Here is a 21211-nt window from a genome sequence, read left to right as displayed (position 1 = left end):
CTCCCTTAGCCAAAGTTCTACTTCTCTGCAGGCCCTGCACATTTATACAAATGTGAGAAGCACATCCAGTATCAAATACCCAAGATGTGGAAGTAGACAAATTGACTTCTATAACATAAATACCTGATCCAGAAATCTGAACTGACTTAATTTTCTTTAGATCCTCCAAATAAGTTGGACAATTTCTCTTCCAGTGACCAGCTTTCTTGCAGTAGTGACATTCACCCTTGGCAACACAACCTTTAGGCTTTAAAGCCTGTTTGGGACCAGACTTTGGCTTGGGTGCAGAATTAGATCCAATCTTCTTCTTACCCTTCCACTTGCCTTTCCCTTTGGCCTTACCTTTATTGCCCACCATCAGTATGGGAGCAGGTTCAGCTATCTTCATGTTGGTCTCATATGTTCTCAACATATGCAACAATTCAGTAGGTGTTTTGTCAAATTCATTCATATTGTAGTTCACAACAAACTGAATGAATTTGTTGTTCAAAGAATTCATGATTAGATCAATACCAGTTTCCGGACTAATCGGGAAACCCAAAGTTTCAAGGTACTCAAGGTAACCAATCATCTTCAGAACATGTGGGCCAACTGGTTCACTTGCCCCTTGTTTGCAATTAAAGAGTGACTTACTCGTGTTGAACCTTTCTTGACGAGTTTGGCTTGCAAACATGCTTTGCAAGTGCTCATTGATAGTATATGCATCCATATGCACATGTTGTCTTTGAAGTTCAGCACTCATAGTTGCCAACATGAGACATGCAACATCATTTGCATCATTCTCATCCCTTGTGTGTGCCGCTCGTTCATCAGCAGTAGCACCCTCAGGGAGGGGGCCTGGAGGAGGAATATCAATGACATGAAGCTTGCGCTCCTGCCTGAGGACAATCCTCAAATTCCTCTGCCAGTCTAGGAAGTTGTTTCCTCCTGTCAATTTTTCCTTCTCAAGGACTGATCGTACGGATAGTGTGTTTGTGTTGTTTGCCATTATTCAGTATCTAAAATGATAAAAGCGCAAAATAAACATTAGATTGTCTGAGTTAAATATTTATGTGCATATGATATATTCATAATATATCTCCCACTATTTTTATCAAATTAATAGCCCTAACTATTAATTCGGAAAGTATATCCCATAAATCTTTCTAGTGGGTCAATATCCATATTTCGTCATGTCCTAAGTCAACCACTGGTAGTCCTTAAAATATGATTATTTAGGTAGACAACAGTTGTCAATTATATCATATATAATTCTTGGATAGTTTGGTGAACAACAATTGATCTTATCTATCTAATAGATTTTTAACGAAACTCTATGCTTCTAAGTTCATGATAGTTGAATATAACCGTTTATATTCACCTTAAAATTATAACTTAGTTAAGTTAGACCCAATGATACAATGTCCGAATATAACCGTTTCTATTCGTCGCATTTCACCATGATAGATAGGAGTCCCCTGCCACTGACACCCTTCCCCGTATCGATCTAGGATTTAATGAGTGTTCATTCATTGGAAAGCATCTGATTAAAACTTAATATTTTATTTAGTGATTTTTAATTAAGAACGATCATGATCCCATCATAAAGAGATTCTCAATTTTTCCTTGAATTAAATATTTCAAATCAATACTCTTTGATTGGTTGAAAACCCGACTTGAGGTGTTGGCACAACGGCTATACTTAAAAACCCCAAATCTGACGGAATCTTCCTCTCATTGAATACCGAAAATCCATAATTAATTCCGTGTTTCATAAACACAAGAATCTCATGATCGTTGTAATTTTAAAATCTTAAATCGTTACAAATTTTATCTTGTTTAGCAGGCATGGCATGGGTGTCGTATCTAATACAATCATCCTTAATCTAATTAAGCATGCATAATTATCACTACTCTACACATACATTCATCACATGGCATATATATGTAAAGTGCAATAAAGTAAATGTGTTTAGTTATGGGCCCCATCCTATGTGATCTTTATCAAGCTCATGATAAAGATCAAGGTCATCTAATGTGGTGATGGAAGAAAATAAAACTACTTATTACATAAGTCTTCTTCCTTGATTAGACTTCTTGTATGTCTCAACTTCTTGTTTGTTGGGACTCCTTGTATGTCTCAACTTCTTCTTTGTTGGGACTCCTTGTATGTCTCAACTTCTTCTTTGTTGGGACCCCTTGTATGTCTCAACTTCATCTTTGTTGGGACACCTTGTATGTCTCAACTTCTTCTTTGTTGGGACACCTCCATGGAATCTTCAATTACATCACATGATTGAAAAAACAAAACTAATCTAATGAACTTACAAGATAACTCGAGTTACATTCAAGATTTATGATTACAAAGATTGACGACATGCAAGTCGTATTTAAAACCAAAACCATTACACTAAGGTCGAAGGGCCATAACCAAACACCATGCTCAATTAACACTTAATAACATGTTAAATCATATAATCAGATAATACCATATCATATACATCATGATCCAATCACAAAAATCAAATAACGCAAAAATCAGAAAAATCAGAATCAAATCTGATAACATTAAATCGCTGATTACAGGCTCTAAACGGCGTCAAACGCCTTACAGACGCGTCGGTGATGGCTTTAGCCATATGTTTTGTTCAGACGCTCGTTTCCAGTCAGAAACGGGTTTTCGATTGCGAAAAACGGACACCAGAAACAGATTTCACCAAATCTGCAGCATCTAATTCAGAATTCATATCGAATACGATTCTCATATCAAAAACAAACATAAATCATGTATATATCAGTATATATACAGATCATCATAAGATCATCAACAGATTCATCATATCATTCATATATCATAACTGTTATCATGGCAGATTCATCACACATGCATACTTGTAAAATACAGTAAACACGTAACCAAATCAGCCCCTTATACAAGTAGCTATGCCATTGTTGGGTTCCGAGGCAAAACGCAGTGGATATGCGTAAATAAACAAAATTTTCGAAACCCAATAACAGGATCCATGTATAATTATGGGCAGATTATGGAGATAACGAATCATACCTTTTTCAAAAGCTTGACTTTCACGAACTCAACGGAGATCCTAGCTATCACGCTTTGTGTCTACCTCTTGGAAAACACCTCTACGGTATCCACACGAGCACCGACGGATGGGCGTACTAGTCTCCTTCTCGACCATCGGGATTGCCTTGCCTCTCTTTGCTGCTAGGGTTTTTTTTCTCTCACAAAAACGTAATGACCTCCTTCACCATCATTATGTATTTATAATGACTGATGAGAAGGCCCGTAACAGCAAAGCCCAACCCTAGTAGGTATAGGATTAAATAATAAAATGAATTTCTATTATTTAATTAATAACTAAGTCATACTTAATTATTATGGGCAAAAGCATTCCCTTTAATTCGAATTTATATTATCTTAATTAAGTCTCACTTAATTATAATAAAATTCAAATAATCATCAGTTAATTTAAATTAACTTATTCCATTATGTGCTCTATTTGTGTGACCCTATAGGCTATCATTTAATTGGCAATAATTTTATTCTCTAATAAAATTATAAACAATGAGCAGTATCTAGTAATACATCATTGTTACCCAATTAAACAATAATTAAATCGTGATTAGATAAAACCTTTCGTGAATAATGTTTTTCGTGTAATATGATCCCTTTAACCATACATATTATAGATTAAACTCGAGGCATGTATTTAGTCATCCTCTTCAATATTTAATCCGGGTTTACTTGATTCATGAGTAGACTATCAAGACAAATCATTATTTGAGCATGGCCATGCATTTATAGTCTCACTCAATCAAGAGGCCAATAATATCTCTCCTATTTATAGGAGGGTTAAATCCTTTATCTATCATTCATATTTCTCATACGACTCATGATATACCCGATGTCCACTTTTATCATCACCCGGTCAAAGGTAACTTTTAATGTAGTCAAAGTTTATTAATCCTCGCATAGAAATATAATGACTTCAAGTCAAAGGATCTTTACACCATTATCATTGTGAGTCTTTCTTATGACTTTATTAAACATGAAGAATCTCACTGTGGGTCTGTCCAGTACCATGTACTCTTACATGTACCTATGTATTGACTTTAGTATCCCCATACTTATAACCAATGAGATGTGGTTTCTTGTCAAACAACATACTAGTCTCTATGTATTATTATCGTCCTATATAATAATACTCGACTAGGGACCTTTAAGAATATGATATATTATATAATCTCAAGTTCAAGTCATGTACTTAAACTATATAATGTGTATCATGATTCTAAGGACATTTATTATGCTAACAAAATAACGCAATAATTTAGATCATAATAAATACATTTATTGAATGAACAACTGACATAAATGTTTAAAAGAATAATGTATTGCCTCTAGGGCACCTACACTAACACCCACTTCAAGTGCGAGGAGTTCCTTTAGGACTTCAAGAAAATCCGAGCAGATATCAATCCATCTATTTACACTTAACCTGCCACTCGATTGTGTTGAGCATCTTTCAACAAAAGACCATGTTAGTGAACACCCTCTCCCTTTCATAAATATAAAATATTAGTCACGAAGAGAAATGATTTAGTCTACTCGAATTTCAGTGCTTTTTTCTCAAAATCTTCTTGTATATATAAAAGTTACAAGTATATATACAGATGCATGTGTAATCATGATTTAGTGTTGAAATTATTAATTGTGTGGATAAATATTCATCAATACATCTCAAATATATACAACATAGCTCTAGGACTTGTATGAATTTATGAACACATATTAATACATTAATAGGGCTCCTCAAGAACCATGGTTCCCTATTTCCGAGAGGTTAGTGGAGTGGAAGTGTGAAATGCGCTCGCGTCTTACCAAAAATAGAGTTGACAAGGTAAATTTTGTTATATTATTTTTGTTATATTATTCTTATATTACTTAAGCGATTAATGTTCAATCATGTATATATAAATTTTTTTACTTTTTGCATGTATGTAGTACTTTTATCACGCAAATATGAAGTTGAGATCAGTAAAAGAGTTAAGATTTTTTGTAAAGTACGGATTCATACCGCTGAAATCACATGATAAGGGAACACATACCATTGTTGAGGTAATGTACAAATTACTTTAATATTATTTTTTCTTCATATCACAAGTTTTTATAATGTCCCACATACTAATATTAAATTTAATACATGTTGTGTTTAATAATTATCTATAAATATGGTTTACATGTTCCCATCAGTATAAAAACATCATCTAGGTTGATTTCTTCATTTTGGTTTACATATGTTAAAACCTATACTTATTTATTATTTTGTGTTGTAAAACTCTTTCATTTAAAAGTTTTTTATATTTTCAGGACGGAGGGAGCACAAGGAGGAGCAGGTCATACCCAGACTATAAAGAAGAAGAGCTCATAAGCAAATGCAAAATTGAGAAGCATATCATAGAAAAAATAGACCAACATCTAAAAGTCCAGCTCCTCTGGACAAAGCATCACCCAAAAGAAACATGATGGGTTGATATATGCTATTAGGCAAATAAGGTGAAATGCATTGCTCTAAAGATTTTCTATGTATATTGATTAAGTTTGTTATGTTTCTACTCGGTGTTACTACTCATCACTAAGCCAAGTGAAATTCTACTAATTCTATTTGTTTTTGTTTCTCCAAACCAATAGCAAACACTTTAACTTTAAAACATTTTATTAAATAATGATCTTGTTATCAGCATATAATTGAAACACAAGAATTAAAAGTCAAAGAAGAAATAATTGTTCTTGTGGAGGAATACCATCTAACTTGTGATACATATTTATGATACATATTTCTATTGCAAGAAATAAACTTGTCGATCTACCTGTACAGGCCGTATACACCTTTCTTATTATTTCTTGATAATAATAATAATTTTAAGTTTAATTATGTTTTTGAATTTGTAAGATATATGCATATAATATTATCTTCACAATTTTCATAAAATCATTTAATTCTAATCAAGATAAACTTATCTTTCGTATATAATATTTCAATAAAAATATTTGTTTCAAATAAAATTCAGATTATTGAGGAAATAATAAACAATGTTTCTAATTCTTAAGCTTTTTAGGTTGATGAGATAGAAGTAGCTATCTAGTTAATTGGTTGATATTATTTTCATGTTGAGCTCACATGATCAGAATATCAAAGAAATTTGTATTTAGCACTAAAGACTAGTCAAAGATTAAAAAACTAGAAATCGCTACTATGTCAAATACTAGGAGATAAATTGTAAACATCAAATATTATATATGGTTCAATTTAAAAGATTGGATGTTTGGGGTTTAAATTATCTTTATATTATTTTTATTAATAATACCGTTGATTGACTTTGTTACTAACATTTCTCATAATCAACCAATAAAATTTAAACTCTCACATACATGCAATTCCACGAGCTTAGTGATCATGCTATTGAAAAAATAATTCAGCAATCAACCAATTACACATTTCTAGCAAAATACAAAATATATTTGATCAAAAGAATTTAATAATCATGAATTGTGATAAACACGGGTGTCTTTAAAAGGTTACTTGGCTATTACCATCTTTAAGAGATGCAAGTTAAATAAAACTTTGTGAAGGGGTTTAGAAATTTATGAAACCAACAAGAGAAGCTAGTCTTATATATATGGTTAGGATTTTTGCCTTTCATACATATTTTCACATGTGAATTTATGATATAAGCAATTTATTTATTGTCTTCCTAGTAAATTTGAAAAGGTAAACTCGAATTGTTTAAGTTACTTATAAAAGTCTTAATAGGAAAATAAGAAAAATAATATAAAATATAAGGTGAATAAAAAAATAAAGTTCTTAAACTTTGAACAAGAGATACTCCATCTCCACTATCTTCAAAATCTACTACATGCCACCAAACATTTTCATAAGTTGGAGTAGTTAATATAAAATTAATATTCCTAATATCAATAATGCAAGTGTGAGATAAACTTTTAAATCAAACAAAAATATACTCCTACTTTGAACTTAACTCTTTAGTAAGGATTGAACCAAGCTCCATCCTAATTGATTGCCGGTAGAAATCCGAAAGAAGAAGAAATTGAAATATTTTCATGTCTTTCAATGTGATGCACTAGGATACTTGGTCATAAAAAATTCAAAAACAAATTTTAAACTAAAAGTCACCCAAATTGATTTGATATATGACAATGAAGGTAATGGACAATGAGGTAATGTATTGGTATTGTACTATTCCTAAATAAATTCCTATATCATTACAAAATAATTAGCTAGTTGAATGAGTAAATTAAATTAAACTAGTTGTCATGTGTTTATGAAGCTAATAATGAACAATCAAATGTCATATATATATTATTTACAATTAAATCTTTTATGTCATTGAAAGAGTTGTATTTATAGAGAGTCATGTAGGATCAGAATTGAATATAAAACTTTGTTTTCTTTTTACATGGTAGACTATATAAAAGGGGAGAGTCATGTAGAAACAAAGTTGAGTATATGTTTTGTTTTATAAAAATTAATATTGAATCTTTTTACATGATGGACTATAAGCTACACATTGACTCATACTTTTACCCCATTTTAAATTGATTAGCCACGTTTTTTCTAAACTTAATTCATAGTGCCAAAAAAAAAGAAGTAATATTTTAATATCTGGCCTTACTTCGAAAAAGTGAAAAATATTTAATTGTTCTCTCACTATTCCATTTATCGTCTTTTTAATCTTTCTTGTGTCTTCATATTTCTTACTTAAATTAGAGGAATAATCCTTTTGGTTCCAAAAAGACAGCAAATAGTCGAACACATAACATGATAAAAAAAACCAAAGATGAGATGAAACAAGAGGAATGTGTGTAGGTGTGTTTTAAAAATACTCCAACCTTTCTACTTTGATATATTATACCTCTTAGTATAAAAATGGGTTAATACAATTTAATGATAGGAGAAAATAAAACAACTTTCAAAGTTTATAAATAAGATGGTTGAGAAGGGTTTCTTAAATCAAAATTTAGAAAAAGATTACTATGATAAAATTTTGTCCTAAAATTATTTATTTTTCAGCAATTTGTTGCCAATTTACTTTTTGGCAATTTGTCCACTTTTTTAAAAGGAAAGATATTTTTATTATATATTTTCTTGTTCTCACCACCACTTCATTTCAAAATCTCTTAAAATAGGTCTAAATTAAATTCTTCTTTCCCTTTTGTGTTGGTACATGTATCTAATTTAAAAATATTTGAAATATTTCTAAATTTAATTTTCATTTCCGTTTTTGTATGATCCTGCTACTAGTGGTAATACCTAGACTTTCTTATATAAAGAATGAACTTATCTACTGGTTTTTCACCACAAAGAGTTTTTTTAAGAGCTTCTTTCTTCATTGCTTGCAATTCCTTCGGATATAGTTCTAAATTGCTTTTTATATTCACATATGGCCTCCCACAACCAAGCTAATGCTGATAATTTGGCCATAGTTCCTTATACCACTACTAACTTGGCTATTGTTCCTTATGAGGTAATTATTGTTTTCCGTCTATGTATGTATGTATGTCTATTTTTTATATGTGTTTTAATTTTCTTTCTGAACTTTTCATTTCAAACCCTAGCCCTTGCAGCATACTATCCCGACTCTCTCCCAGGATATACTGGCGCCCTGGCCTTTGTCCTATGCTTTTCCTGGTGATGTGGTAGGTATATTTAATTTAATCTTTGAGCTTGATCTACTATTTTTCTAAAATATTGTAATATGTTGCAGGCTGTGGCCAATTCAAGTGCGAGGATTTCCTTCAGGACTTCAAGAAAATCCGAGCAGATATCAATCCATCTATTTACACTTAACCTGCCACTCGATTGTGTTGAGCATCTTTCAACAAAAGACCATGTTAGTGAACACCCTCTCCCTTTCATAAAATAAAATATTAGTCACGAAGAGAAATGATTTAGTCTACTCGAATTTCAGTGCTTTTTTCTCAAAATCTTCTTGTATATATAAAAGTTACAAGTATATATACAGATGCATGTGTAATCATGATTTAGTGTTGAAATTATTAATTGTGTGGATAAATATTCATCAATACATCTCAAATATATACAACATAGCTCTAGGACTTGTATGAATTTATGAACACATATTAATACTTGCAGGTACTGAGGGAGAGAAGAAATGAGATTAATAGGGCTCCTCAAGAACCATGGTTCCATATTTCCGAGAGGTTAGTGGAGTGGAAGTGTGAAATGCGCTCGCGTCTTACCAAAAATAGAGTTGACAAGGTAAATTTTGTTATATTATTTTCATTTTCATTATTCTTATATTACTTAAGCGATTAATGTTCAATCATGTATATATAAATTTTTTTTCTTTTTGCATGTATGTAGTACTTTTATCAGGCAAATATGAAGTTGAGATCAGTAAAAGAGTTAAGATTTTTTGTAAAGTACGGATTCATACCGCGGAAATCACATGATAAGGGAACACATACCATTGTTGAGGTAATGTTGAAATTACTTTAATAATATTTTTTCTTCGTATCACAATTTTTTATAATGTCCCACATATACTAATATTAAATTTAATACATGTTGTATTTAATAATTATCTATAAATATGGTTTACATCTTCCCATCAGTATAAAAACATCATCTAGGTTGATTTCTTCATTTTGGTTTACATATGTTAAAACCTATACTTATTTATTATTTTGTGTTGTAAAACTCTTTCATTAAAAAGTTCTTTATATTTTCAGGAGGGAGGGAGCACAAGGAGGAGGAGCAGGTCATACCTAGACTATAAAGAAGAAGAGCTCATAAGCAAATGCAAAATTGAGAAGCATATCATAGGAAAAATAGACCAACATCTAAAAGTCCAGCTCCTCTGGACAAAGCATCACCCAAAAGAAAGATGATGGGTTGATATATGTTATTAGGCAAATAATGTGAAATGCATTGCTCTAAAGATTTTCTATGTATATTGATTAAGTTTGTTATGTTCCTACTAGGTGTTACTACTCATCACTAAGCCAAGTGAAATTCTACTAATTCTATTTGTTTTTGTTTCTCCAAACCAATAGCAAACACTTTAACTTTAAAACATTTTATTAAATAATGATCTTGTTATCATCATATAATTGAAACACAAGAATTAAAAGTCAAAGAAGAAATAATTGTTCTTGTGGAGGAATACCATCTAACTAGCTAGAAGTCATTGATAACTTTAAAAAAATGATACATATTTATGATATATATTTCTATTGCACGAAATAAACTTGTCGATCTACCTGTACAAGCCGTATACACCCTTCTTATTATTTCTTGATAATAATAATAATTTTAAATTTAATTATGTTTTTGAATTTGTAAGATATATGCATATAATATTATCTTCACAATTTTCATAAAATCATTTAATTCTAATCAAGATAAACTTATCTTTCGTATATAATATTTCAATAAAAATATTTGTTTCAAATAAAATTCAGATTATTGAGGAAATAATAAACAATGTTTCTAATTCTTAAGCTTTTTAGGTTGATGAGATAGAAGTAGCTATCTAGTTAATTGGTTGATATTATTTTCATGTTGAGCTCACATGATCAGAATATCAAAGAAATTTATATTTAGCACTAGAGACTAGTCAAAGACCAAAAAACTAGAAATCTCTACTATGTCAAATACTAGGAGATAAATTTTAAACATCAAATATTATATATATGGTTCAATTTAAAAGATTGGATTTTTTGGGTTTAAATTATACTTATTTTATTTTTATTAATAATACCGTTGATTGCCTTTGTTACTAACATTTTTCATAATCAACCAATAAAATTTAAACTCTCACATACATGCAATTCCACGAGCTTACTGATCATGCTATTGAAAAAATAATTCAGCAATCAACCAATTACACATTTCTAGCAAAATACATAATATATTTGATCATAATAATTTAATAATTATGAATTGTGATAAACACGGGTGTCTTGAAAAGGTTACTTCGCTATTACCATCTTTAAGAGATGCAAGTTAAATAAACCTTTGTGAAGGGGTTTAGAAATTTATGAAACCAACAAGAGAAGCTAGTCTTTTATGGTTAGGATTTTTGCTTTTTATACATATTTTCACTTGTGAATTTATGATATAAGCAATTTATTTATTGTCTTCCTAGTAAATTTCAAAAGGTAAACTGGAATTGTTTAAGTTACTTATAAAAGTCTTAATAGGAAAATAATAAAAATAAAATAAAAAAGGTGAATACAAAAATAAAGTTTTTAACTTTGAACAAGAGATACTCCATCTCCACTATCTCCAAAATCTACATGCCACCAAACATTTTCAAAAGTTAGTGTAGTTAATATAAAATTAATATCCCTAATATCAATAATGCAAGTGTGAGATAAAATAACTGCATTTAAATCAAACAAAAATGTACTCCTATTTTGAACAGAACTCTTTAATAAAGATTCGAACCAAGATCCATCCTAATTGATTGCCGGTAGAAAATATGAAAGAAGAAGAAATTGAAATATTTTCATGTCTTTCAATGTGATGCACTAGAATACTTGGTCATAAAAAATTCAAAAATAAATTTTAAACTAAAACTCACCGAAATAGATTTGATATATGACAATGAAGGTAATGGACAATGAGGTAATGTATTGGTATTGGACTATTCCTAAATAAATTCTTATATCATTATAAAATAATTAGCTAGTTGAATAAGTAAATGAAGTAAAACTAGTTGTCATGTGTTTATGAAGCTAATAATGAACAATCAAATGTCATATATTATTTGCCATCAAATCTTTTATGTCATTGAAAGAGTTGTATAATATAGAGAGTCATGTAGGATCAGAATTGAATATAAAACTTTGTTTTCTTTTTACATGGCAGACTATATAAAATGGGAGAGTCATGTAGAAACAAAGTTGAGTATATGTTTTGTTTTATAAAAATTAATATTGAATCTTTTTACATTATGGACTATAAGCTACACATTGACTCTTACTTTTGATACTCTCAAGGTTTTGATGATGACCCTAACAGCAAGCTAATAACATGAAACTGATATGTGTTAGCATGCTATCAAAGGTTGTTTATCTGGACTAACAGTATTTCAGGATGTTAGCATGATTATAGCTGTCAGCAAGCTTACAGGGATATTTACAAGCTATCAGCAGGCTTACAGCGTGAACAGAGAAACAATCGGATAAAGATCAAAGTCTATTTTCAAGGAGATTTAATAGGAAACGACTTTGTAAGGATTCTAATATTTGTATATATCTTATATAAATATTAGAGCTCAGTTTTATAAAGAGTTTCATTCAAAAACGTTTTCCTAACAAATAGGAGATTTTTTCAAATCGATTTTATCTTTAACAAACTCCTACTTTGTTTCAAACGGGTTTTATTTTTAAATACGTTACTGAGATGATTTCAAACGTGACTTATCCTTTACTCAGTAATCTTACTTCGTTCAAACGTTCATCATTCAATTCAAATTTAAACGTGAGGTTGTTACCAAGATCGTTGGGAAGTTTGTTGGATTATGACCGTTGGTATGATGTATATAAATTTGTGTGTGCTTTCATTTTTGGTAGAGAACAAGGAGAACACACCAAGCTTTCTGAAATACAACTCTTTACATTGCTAAATCTTTTATTGAGCTCTAGTACTTATATTCGTATATATATCTATATTGAGAGTTCATAGTTTCGGTTGTATTACACTTATTCATTGTATTGTTCAAGGTGTAATGTTTTGTTGCTGTGTATCGAGCTTGTGAAACAAGGGAACAAGGGGACTAGTTAGCTAGAAGAGTATACTTGGGAAGTATAGGTCTTGGAGAGCTTTTGGTTCGTGGTTCAGGGGTTTCAGCAGGCTGATAACAGGAACAAGGGAGAAAGGGAGTTATATTATTGAATCTTGTAATCGTTGATATTATTGATTAATAATATAATCTCTTACCAGTTGGTAGGGGACCAGGACGTAGACCATTAGGGTTAGGGGTCGAACCTGGCTAAAATTCTTGGTGTTGCTAGCATACTGCTTTACATTATCTGCATTGCATTTATCTTATTAGCAGGCTAACAGTTTACTCTGAAAATTAACAGCAGGCTGTCTGTGACAGTATAAATATTCGGTAACATTAAAAATCGGTCATATTAGCCATAACACCTATTCACCCCCCCTCTAGGCTCTTATGTCGAGAAAAATCAAAAGAATGATTGAAAAGAAGAATAAGATGAAAAGAGAAAAGGGCAAAGCTTTTGGTGCAAAGAAAGATCCAAAAGATGATGCATGTTTCGAATGTGGCAAGAAAGGACATTTCAAAAGGGATTGCTACAAGTTGAAAAACAAGTCTAAGCCGTCTAAACAGCAAGCTGATTACAAGAACAAGAAGAAATCAAAGGCACTTCTCACATGGAGTGATGATGAAGATGAATCAGCTTCTGATGTTTCAAGTGATGAGATGGTTAACTTGGCTCTTGTTGGTCTCGATGGCTCAATAGAGACAACCGATTCGGATTCAGAGACTAATAGTGAGGTACATTCTATTAATTCTGAATTACATTCTATTGATACAACATCTTGTGAACTAACCATGCAGGATAAGAGTTGTCTATCAATTATGGAACTCATTGATCTAAAGAATGAGAACTATGAGCTCGAGAAAGAAAATGTTCATTTGAAGAAAGTCATAGGTGATTTCTTAAATGAAAAGAGTGCCAAAGCTAGTAGTGGAATCATTGCTACTCTCAAGGAACAGATCTCACAACTTGAAGGGAACAACATGCAAATCCAAAGAAGGAATGATACACTTATGAAGGAACTCAGCTCGCTGAGAGCAGATCTTAAAGCTAAGGATGCAAGCTTGGAGGCATTCGAGTTAAGCAAATCCCAAAGCTTAGCCGAAATCTCTATTCAAGCTGAAAAGATCAAATCATTGGAGCAAGAAGTCAAAGATCTTCAGAAAGCCATGGGAAAGTTTGTTCAAGGAGAAGAAAGTCTCAAATCTATGATGAAACAAGCTAAAGGTTCTCATGACAAAGGAGGCATTGGTGCAGCTTCTACATCCACTTCTTCAATGAGATATGAAGGAAAAAATGGCATTCCATATAATTATGCCATGCCTTGGGTGACTTGTCACAAGTGTGGAAAGAAGGGCCATCTTGCTAATAATTGTCCAATGAAGAATTCTCAATCAGCAAGCTGGGGAAGGAAGTCAGCTCACAGGCAGTATGCTGACAACAGAAACAGACAGAAGACAGCTCCGGGACAGTATGCTGATAAGACCAGCAGAACATGGAAGAAGAGTTCTAAAGTGGTCCAAATGTGGATCAAGAAATCTGATCTTAATGTTCTATATGTTTTATCAACTAACACTGCTGGACCCAACAAAATTTGGGTACCAAAACGTTGAGTTGTTTGTGTTTGTTTGGTAGGTTTGTCTCGTGTCTAAAGTAAAGCCAAATCAATGGATATTGGATAGTGGATGCACTAGGCACATGAGTGGAGACAAATCACAGTTTCTAAGCTTGAAGATGAAGAAGGGTGGACGTGTCACAATTGGTGATAGCAAAACTCTTCCTATTCTTGGCAAAGGAACTATAGGTAATAGTATCATCTCTATCAACAAGGTACAATATGTTAAAGGTCTTACTTATAACTTGCTTAGTATAAGTCAGTTATTTGATGATGGTCATATTGTTAACTTTGGTAAGGATGAATGTACTATACTTGTTGGTGCTAACAAAACTCCTCTAGTTGCAAAACGAGAAGGAAATATATATGTTTTGAACTTTGAAGAACAGGAGGCAGGTGTTTGTTTAGCAGCTGTGGATAATAATCCAGAAATTTGGCATAGAAGGCTTGGACATGCTCATATGGATCATCTCAGCAAGCTGTCAGCAAAGAAGCTTGTTCGAGGACTACCAAAGCTTAAGTATGTCAAGATGGAGACATGTTCTGCTTGTCAATTGGGAAAGCAAACAAGGACTCCACATAAGGCAAAGAAAATGGTATCTACTTCTAAACCTTTAGAGCTTCTTCACTTGGATCTTTTTGGTCCCGAAGCTTATAAGAGTATTGGAGGTAAACAATATGCCTTTGTTATTGTTGATGATTATTCTAGATTCACTTGGGTATTATTCTTGCGTACTAAAGATTGTGCTTTTAGTGAATTTGAGAAACTAATCAAGTTGCTTGAGAACAAACTAGATACAAGACTTGTAGGTATTCGAAGTGATCATGGTGGGGAATTCCAAAAAGACTTCATTACTTATTGTGAAGAAAGAGGAATCTCTCATGAGTTCTCAGCACCTCGTACACCTCAGCAAAATGGAGTTGTAGAGCGTAAGAACAGGTCCTTACAAGAAACAGCTAGGACATTGCTGCAGGAGAGCAAGCTGCCAAGAAGCTTTTGGGCAGAAGCTGTCAATACAGCATGCTATGTTCTTAACAGAGTGCTTATCAGGCCAATTCTCAACAAGACTCCTTATGAATTGCTAAGGAAAAAGAAGCCTAATATCAGCTATTTCAAGGTTTTTGGATCTAAGTGCTTCGTACTCAAAACCATTGATAGGGATGGTAAATTCGATTCTAAATCTTATGAAGCTATATTTTTGGGCTATTCTTTAACAAGTCGTGCTTATAGAGTATATAATCTTGGTAAACATACTGTTGAAGAGTCTATTGATGTTTCATTTCAAGAGTCTACTGATGATCTTGCAAGGGATGAGGAAGAATGTGCAGGTACAGGTACTAGCAGCAAGCTGACAGTGAAGGAAACTGGAAATCAGCAAGCTGACAAGTCAACTGCCACAACTTCAGAAGGCAATAAAGCTACTGAATCCACTCCATCTCTTGAAGAAACTTTGGATAAGATGTCTAAGCTCACATTGGATGAATCCAGAGGTCAAACTTCATCAGCAAGCCAAAATGTTGTTGATCAGACTCCTCCTAGGCAGACTACAAGGAATGAAGAGGTCATAGCTCAACATAATCTACCAAAGTCAACTAGAACAGTGAAGAATCATCCTCCTCAGTTGATCATTGGAGATAAATCAGCTGGAATCAAGACAAGGAAAGCTCAAGCCAACATTTGTGCTTATGCTGCCTTCATAGCTCAAGAGGAACCAAAGAATGTTCAAGAAGCTTTACAAGATGAAAATTGGATCATGGCAATGCAAGAAGAACTCAACCAATTCGAAAGATGTGATGTTTGGGAACTTGTAGATCCACCAGAGGATGCTTCAATTGTTGGAACCAAATGGGTGTTCAAGAATAAAGTTGATGAATTTGGTACTATCACTCGGAATAAAGCTAGACTTGTTGCACAAGGATACAATAAACAAGAAGGGATTGATTTTGATCAAACATATGCTCCGGTTGCAAGATTGGAATCTATTAGGATGCTGTTATCATTTGCATGCTACAAGAAGTTCAAGCTACATCAAATGGACGTCAAAAGTGCATTCTTAAATGGATATCTCAAGGAAGAAGTCTATGTCAAGCAACCACCAGGATTCGAGGATGAAAAATATCCCAACCGTGTCTACAAGCTCAAGAAGGCACTATATGGATTAAGGCAAGCACCTCGATCATGGTATGAAAGGTTAAGTGAATTTTTGATCAAAAATGGTTTCATTAGAGGTAAAATTGATCCTACTTTGTTTACCATTATTAAAGGTCAAGATATATTAGTTGTTCAAATATATGTGGATGATATTATATTTGGATCTACTAATGATTCTTTGTGTAAGTGGTTTTCAAAGTGCATGCATAGTGAGTTTGACATGAGCATGATGGGAGAGCTCAATTATTTCTTGGGGCTCCAAATTAAGCAAACTCCAGAAGGAATTTATGTGCATCAATCCAAGTATATCAAGAATCTACTCAAAAGATTTGGATATGAGAATATCAAGGCGAAATCAACACCAATGAGCGTTGTCAGCAAGCTGACAGCAGATGAAAATGGTAAAGATGTTGATATTCGAATGTATAGAGGTATGATTGGTAGTTTACTTTATCTTACAGCCTCTAGACCTGATATTATGTATAGTGTTTGTGTTTGTGCTAGATTTCAAGCAAAACCAAAGGATTCTCACTTACAAGCTGTTAAAAGAATATTTAAATATTTAAGTGGAACCATTACTTTGGGCTTATTCTATCCTATCACAAATGCTTTTGATCTTGTTGGGTATAGTGATGCAGATTATGCAGGTAGTCAAACTGATAGAAAAAGTACAAGTGGTGTTTGTGCATTTTTGGGTCAAAGCTTAGTTTCTTGGTTAAGCAAGAAGCAAACTTCAGTTGCTCTATCTACGGCTGAGGGGGAGTATTTAGCAGCTGGTAGCTGTTGCTCTCAAATGCTATGGATGAGACAACAATTGAAGGACTTTGGAATCAAATGCAAGCAAACTCCAATCTTTTGTGACAACACAAGTACAATCAACATTTCAGAAAATCCAGTCAATCATTCAAGGACAAAGCATATTGATGTTCGACATCATTTTCTGAGAGACAATGTTGCAAAGGGTGCTGTCAAGTTAATATTTGTGGCTACAGCAGAACAGCTAGCTGACATCTTCACAAAACCTCTTCCTGAAGAATGCTATGTCGTGCTGAGAAGGGAATTGGGTATGTGTGATGTGCAGTCAGCAGGCTCTTAAACATAGTCCGGGTACTATCAGCTTACTCCTAGCATTTTACATAATTTTTGTTATTTTTGCATGCCGGTCAGTTTAAGTGTTAATTTGAAATCTGTGCTCTTAAATGATATTACCGTTATGTGTTTAGACTGATGAATTTATGTGTTGAATTTTTGATACGTGATTATGTGATTATCAGTGTAATTGATGATAAGTTTAAAATTCAAATGTTAGTGTCAAGGGATATATATATGTGATAAGTGATAAGTACGTTTAACAATTTTGAGTTATTCGGTTTCTAGTCGATAAACATGAATTATTTTAGGAATTTTAATTTTATTCCTAAAAATACTCCCCTGATAATTGTTAAAAGAGTGTTAAAATCTATCCTCACTCCACGCCTCTTCAACTACATATATACTCCTCCCCGAGACGCTAGGGTTTTGTCACTACTTCTCCGAAAACTCTTCGTACTCACCATAGCCTCAATCGGTCTCCGTGTCGCAATGAGGAAAAAGACGAGAGCTAATCTCAAAGCCCACACCCCACAGCCCTCTTCGATTTCCCAAAAGAGAAAGCTAATTGATGAGGATGATGATGAGTTGGTCACTGTGGAAAGCGGCGATGAGTTGTCTGGTGTCAATCGCGGTGATACTGGAGTTGAATCGGGTCAGAAGAAGGTCAAATCGGAAGTTCTTGTTGTTCGCGGACTCGCCGGTCGGAAAGTCATCTTGGGTAAGCCTATTTCCGGCAAAACTCTCTTTACTTGTGGCATTGTCAAGTTGTTTGAGGATCTAGGGTTTCACTCTTTCTTGGTTGATTTACCTAAAACTTGCTATCCTGATTTAGTGCGTGAGTTTTATGCAAACCTTCAACTGGTTGGGTCGGATCAGTTTGTTTCTTTTGTTTCGGATGTTAAGATCTGTTTGTCTTCGATGTTTTTGGGTGCGATTTTAAAAATTCCACCATCTACTGTGTCTATCCATACTAAGAGAGGTCCTAAGGATGTCGAGGGTTTTTCTCACAACGACCAGTTGAAATTGATCACTGGGTCTGAGAATGTTTCTGATACTATGTTTCCTTCCACTACACAACTACTTCCACTTGCTCAAGCACTTTTTAAACTATCTATTGAGAATGTCAGTCCAAGACTTGGGACTCGGTCTAACTTGTCTTCACAAGATATTGTTGTTGTTTCAATGATAATGGCTGGTAGAAAATTTGATTTGGCTGAATTGATTTTAAAGAATATGCTGGAGTCAGTTGAGGGTAAGTCATCTGGTGGACTGCCATATGGGTTTTTGTTGACAAGAGTTTTTGAGTGGTTTGGGGTGTCCTTTGTTGGTGAGGATTCTGTGTCTGCTAAAGAATTTCTTGATATGAAATTCTTAACTCAATCAAACTTGAAGTTGGATAAGGATGGTCAGTTGGTTGTTGTTGAGGTGTCTCCACCTACACCTCCTGCTCAATCTGTGAACGTTGTTGACCTGGGAATCTCTGCACAAGAGATTCAGGAATATATGGATGAGCTTCGAGCAAATCACAAGGAGGTGATGGATGGCCAGAAGCAGTTATCTGAGAAGATGGTTGAGCTGAATTCTCAGTTTGCTTTCTGGAAGGATATGATGTTTGGGGCTAGAACTTCAACTGCTTCTGAGAAGTGCAGTTCTGGAAGCTTTGCTTATGAACTCTGCAAGCGGATGTATGGCTCTGGGGGTTCATCTGATGTAAAGGCTACTTTCACTTCAGAGGATGATGCTACTGATAGCCCACGGCCGAGAACAGCTATGGATGCTTTGAAGGAGGCTGCTGGAACGGACTCCAAGTATGCTGCTGTAGGGGAAGAAATGCTAGCTCGGAATGTGATTGCTGCAGAGCTTGTCAAGAAGTTTGGACTGGAGAAGGATGAACAGGACAAGGCTGGATCTTGATTTTCTCACCTTTTTAATGATTAAGGGGGAGGAAATTAGGAAATTAATAATACTTTGCTTAAGTTTGTGTTATCTGCTTAAGTACATTATTGGCCCTAAGTTTTTATTTGCTTTAAGACTAAGTTGTTCTGTGCTGGTTGGATTTGAATTTGGTGATCTCAGGTGGTTTATCCTGAGTTAATTTGTTTAAGTTGTTTGGATAATATTTTGGATACCAGGTGGTTTATCCTGGTTAGGATTATTTGAAATATCTATGCAAGTTGCTTTGATTAATTGTTTCTGTGCTAAATTTTGCATATTTGTGAAATAGATATATTTGTTAGATTTTATTCTCTGTGATATATGTGAAAGTTTAGTGATATTAGATTGCTATATTTAGGGGGAGTTTATTACTTTTCCTAATATAGTGTAATCATCAAAAAGGGGGAGATTGATACTCTCAAGGTTTTGATGATGACACTAACAGCAAGCTAATAACATGAAACTGATATGTGTTAGCATGCTATCAAAGGTTGTTTATGTGGACTAACAGTATTTCAGGATGTTAGCATGATTATAGCTGTCAGCAAGCTTACAGGGATATTTACAAGCTATCAGCAGGCTTACAGCGTGAACAGAGAAACAATCGGATAAAGATCAAAGTCTATTTTCAAGGAGATTTAATAGGAAACGACTTTGTAAGGATTCTAATATTTGTATATATCTTATATAAATATTAGAGCTCAGTTTTATAAAGAGTTTCATTCAAAAACGTTTTCCTAACAAATAGGAGATTTTTTCAAATCGATTTTATCTTTAACAAACTCCTACTTTGTTTCAAACGGGTTTTATTTTTAAATACGTTACTGAGATGATTTCAAACGTGACTTATCCTTTACTCAGTAATCTTACTTCGTTCAAACGTTCATCATTCAATTCAAATTTAAACGTGAGGTTGTTACCAAGATCGTTGGGAAGTTTGTTGGATTATGACCGTTGGTATGATGTATATAAATTTGTGTGTGCTTTCATTTTTGGTAGAGAACAAGGAGAACACACCAAGCTTTCTGAAATACAACTCTTTACATTGCTAAATCTTTTATTGAGCTCTAGTACTTATATTCGTATATATATCTATATTGAGAGTTCATAGTTTCGGTTGTATTACACTTATTCATTGTATTGTTCAAGGTGTAATGTTTTGTTGCTGTGTATCGAGCTTGTGAAACAAGGGAACAAGGGGACTAGTTAGCTAGAAGAGTATACTTGGGAAGTATAGGTCTTGGAGAGCTTTTGGTTCGTGGTTCAGGGGTTTCAGCAGGCTGATAACAGGAACAAGGGAGAAAGGGAGTTATATTATTGAATCTTGTAATCGTTGATATTATTGATTAATAATATAATCTCTTACCAGTTGGTAGGGGACCAGGACGTAGACCATTAGGGTTAGGGGTCGAACCTGGCTAAAATTCTTGGTGTTGCTAGCATACTGCTTTACATTATCTGCATTGCATTTATCTTATTAGCAGGCTAACAGTTTACTCTGAAAATTAACAGCAGGCTGTCTGTGACAGTATAAATATTCGGTAACATTAAAAATCGGTCATATTAGCCATAACACCTATTC

General features: G+C 33.4%; 1 protein-coding gene across 1 annotated transcript; it reads left to right on the top strand.

Moving 5' to 3' along the window:
- The first annotated feature begins 18183 nt into the window (after window positions 1–18183).
- Window positions 18184–19608, top strand: LOC135152850 (uncharacterized). Its single transcript, XM_064093976.1, has one exon. The coding sequence runs from the start codon at window positions 18184–18186 to the stop codon at window positions 19606–19608; it is 1425 nt and encodes a 474-aa protein (XP_063950046.1).
- Window positions 19609–21211: the final 1603 nt, after the last annotated feature.

The sequence above is a fragment of the Daucus carota genome, chromosome 5 (genome assembly GCF_001625215.2).
Source record: "Daucus carota subsp. sativus chromosome 5, DH1 v3.0, whole genome shotgun sequence".
Taxonomy (NCBI): Eukaryota; Viridiplantae; Streptophyta; class Magnoliopsida; order Apiales; family Apiaceae; genus Daucus; species Daucus carota.
The sequence above is the reverse complement of the archived record's forward strand: the minus strand, read 5'-3'. Positions and strand labels throughout refer to the sequence as shown.

Coding starts and splice junctions, on each gene's coding strand:
- LOC135152850 (XM_064093976.1), top strand. CDS start 18,184: ATGAGGAAAAAGACGAGAGCTAATCTCAAAGCCCACACCCCACAGCCC.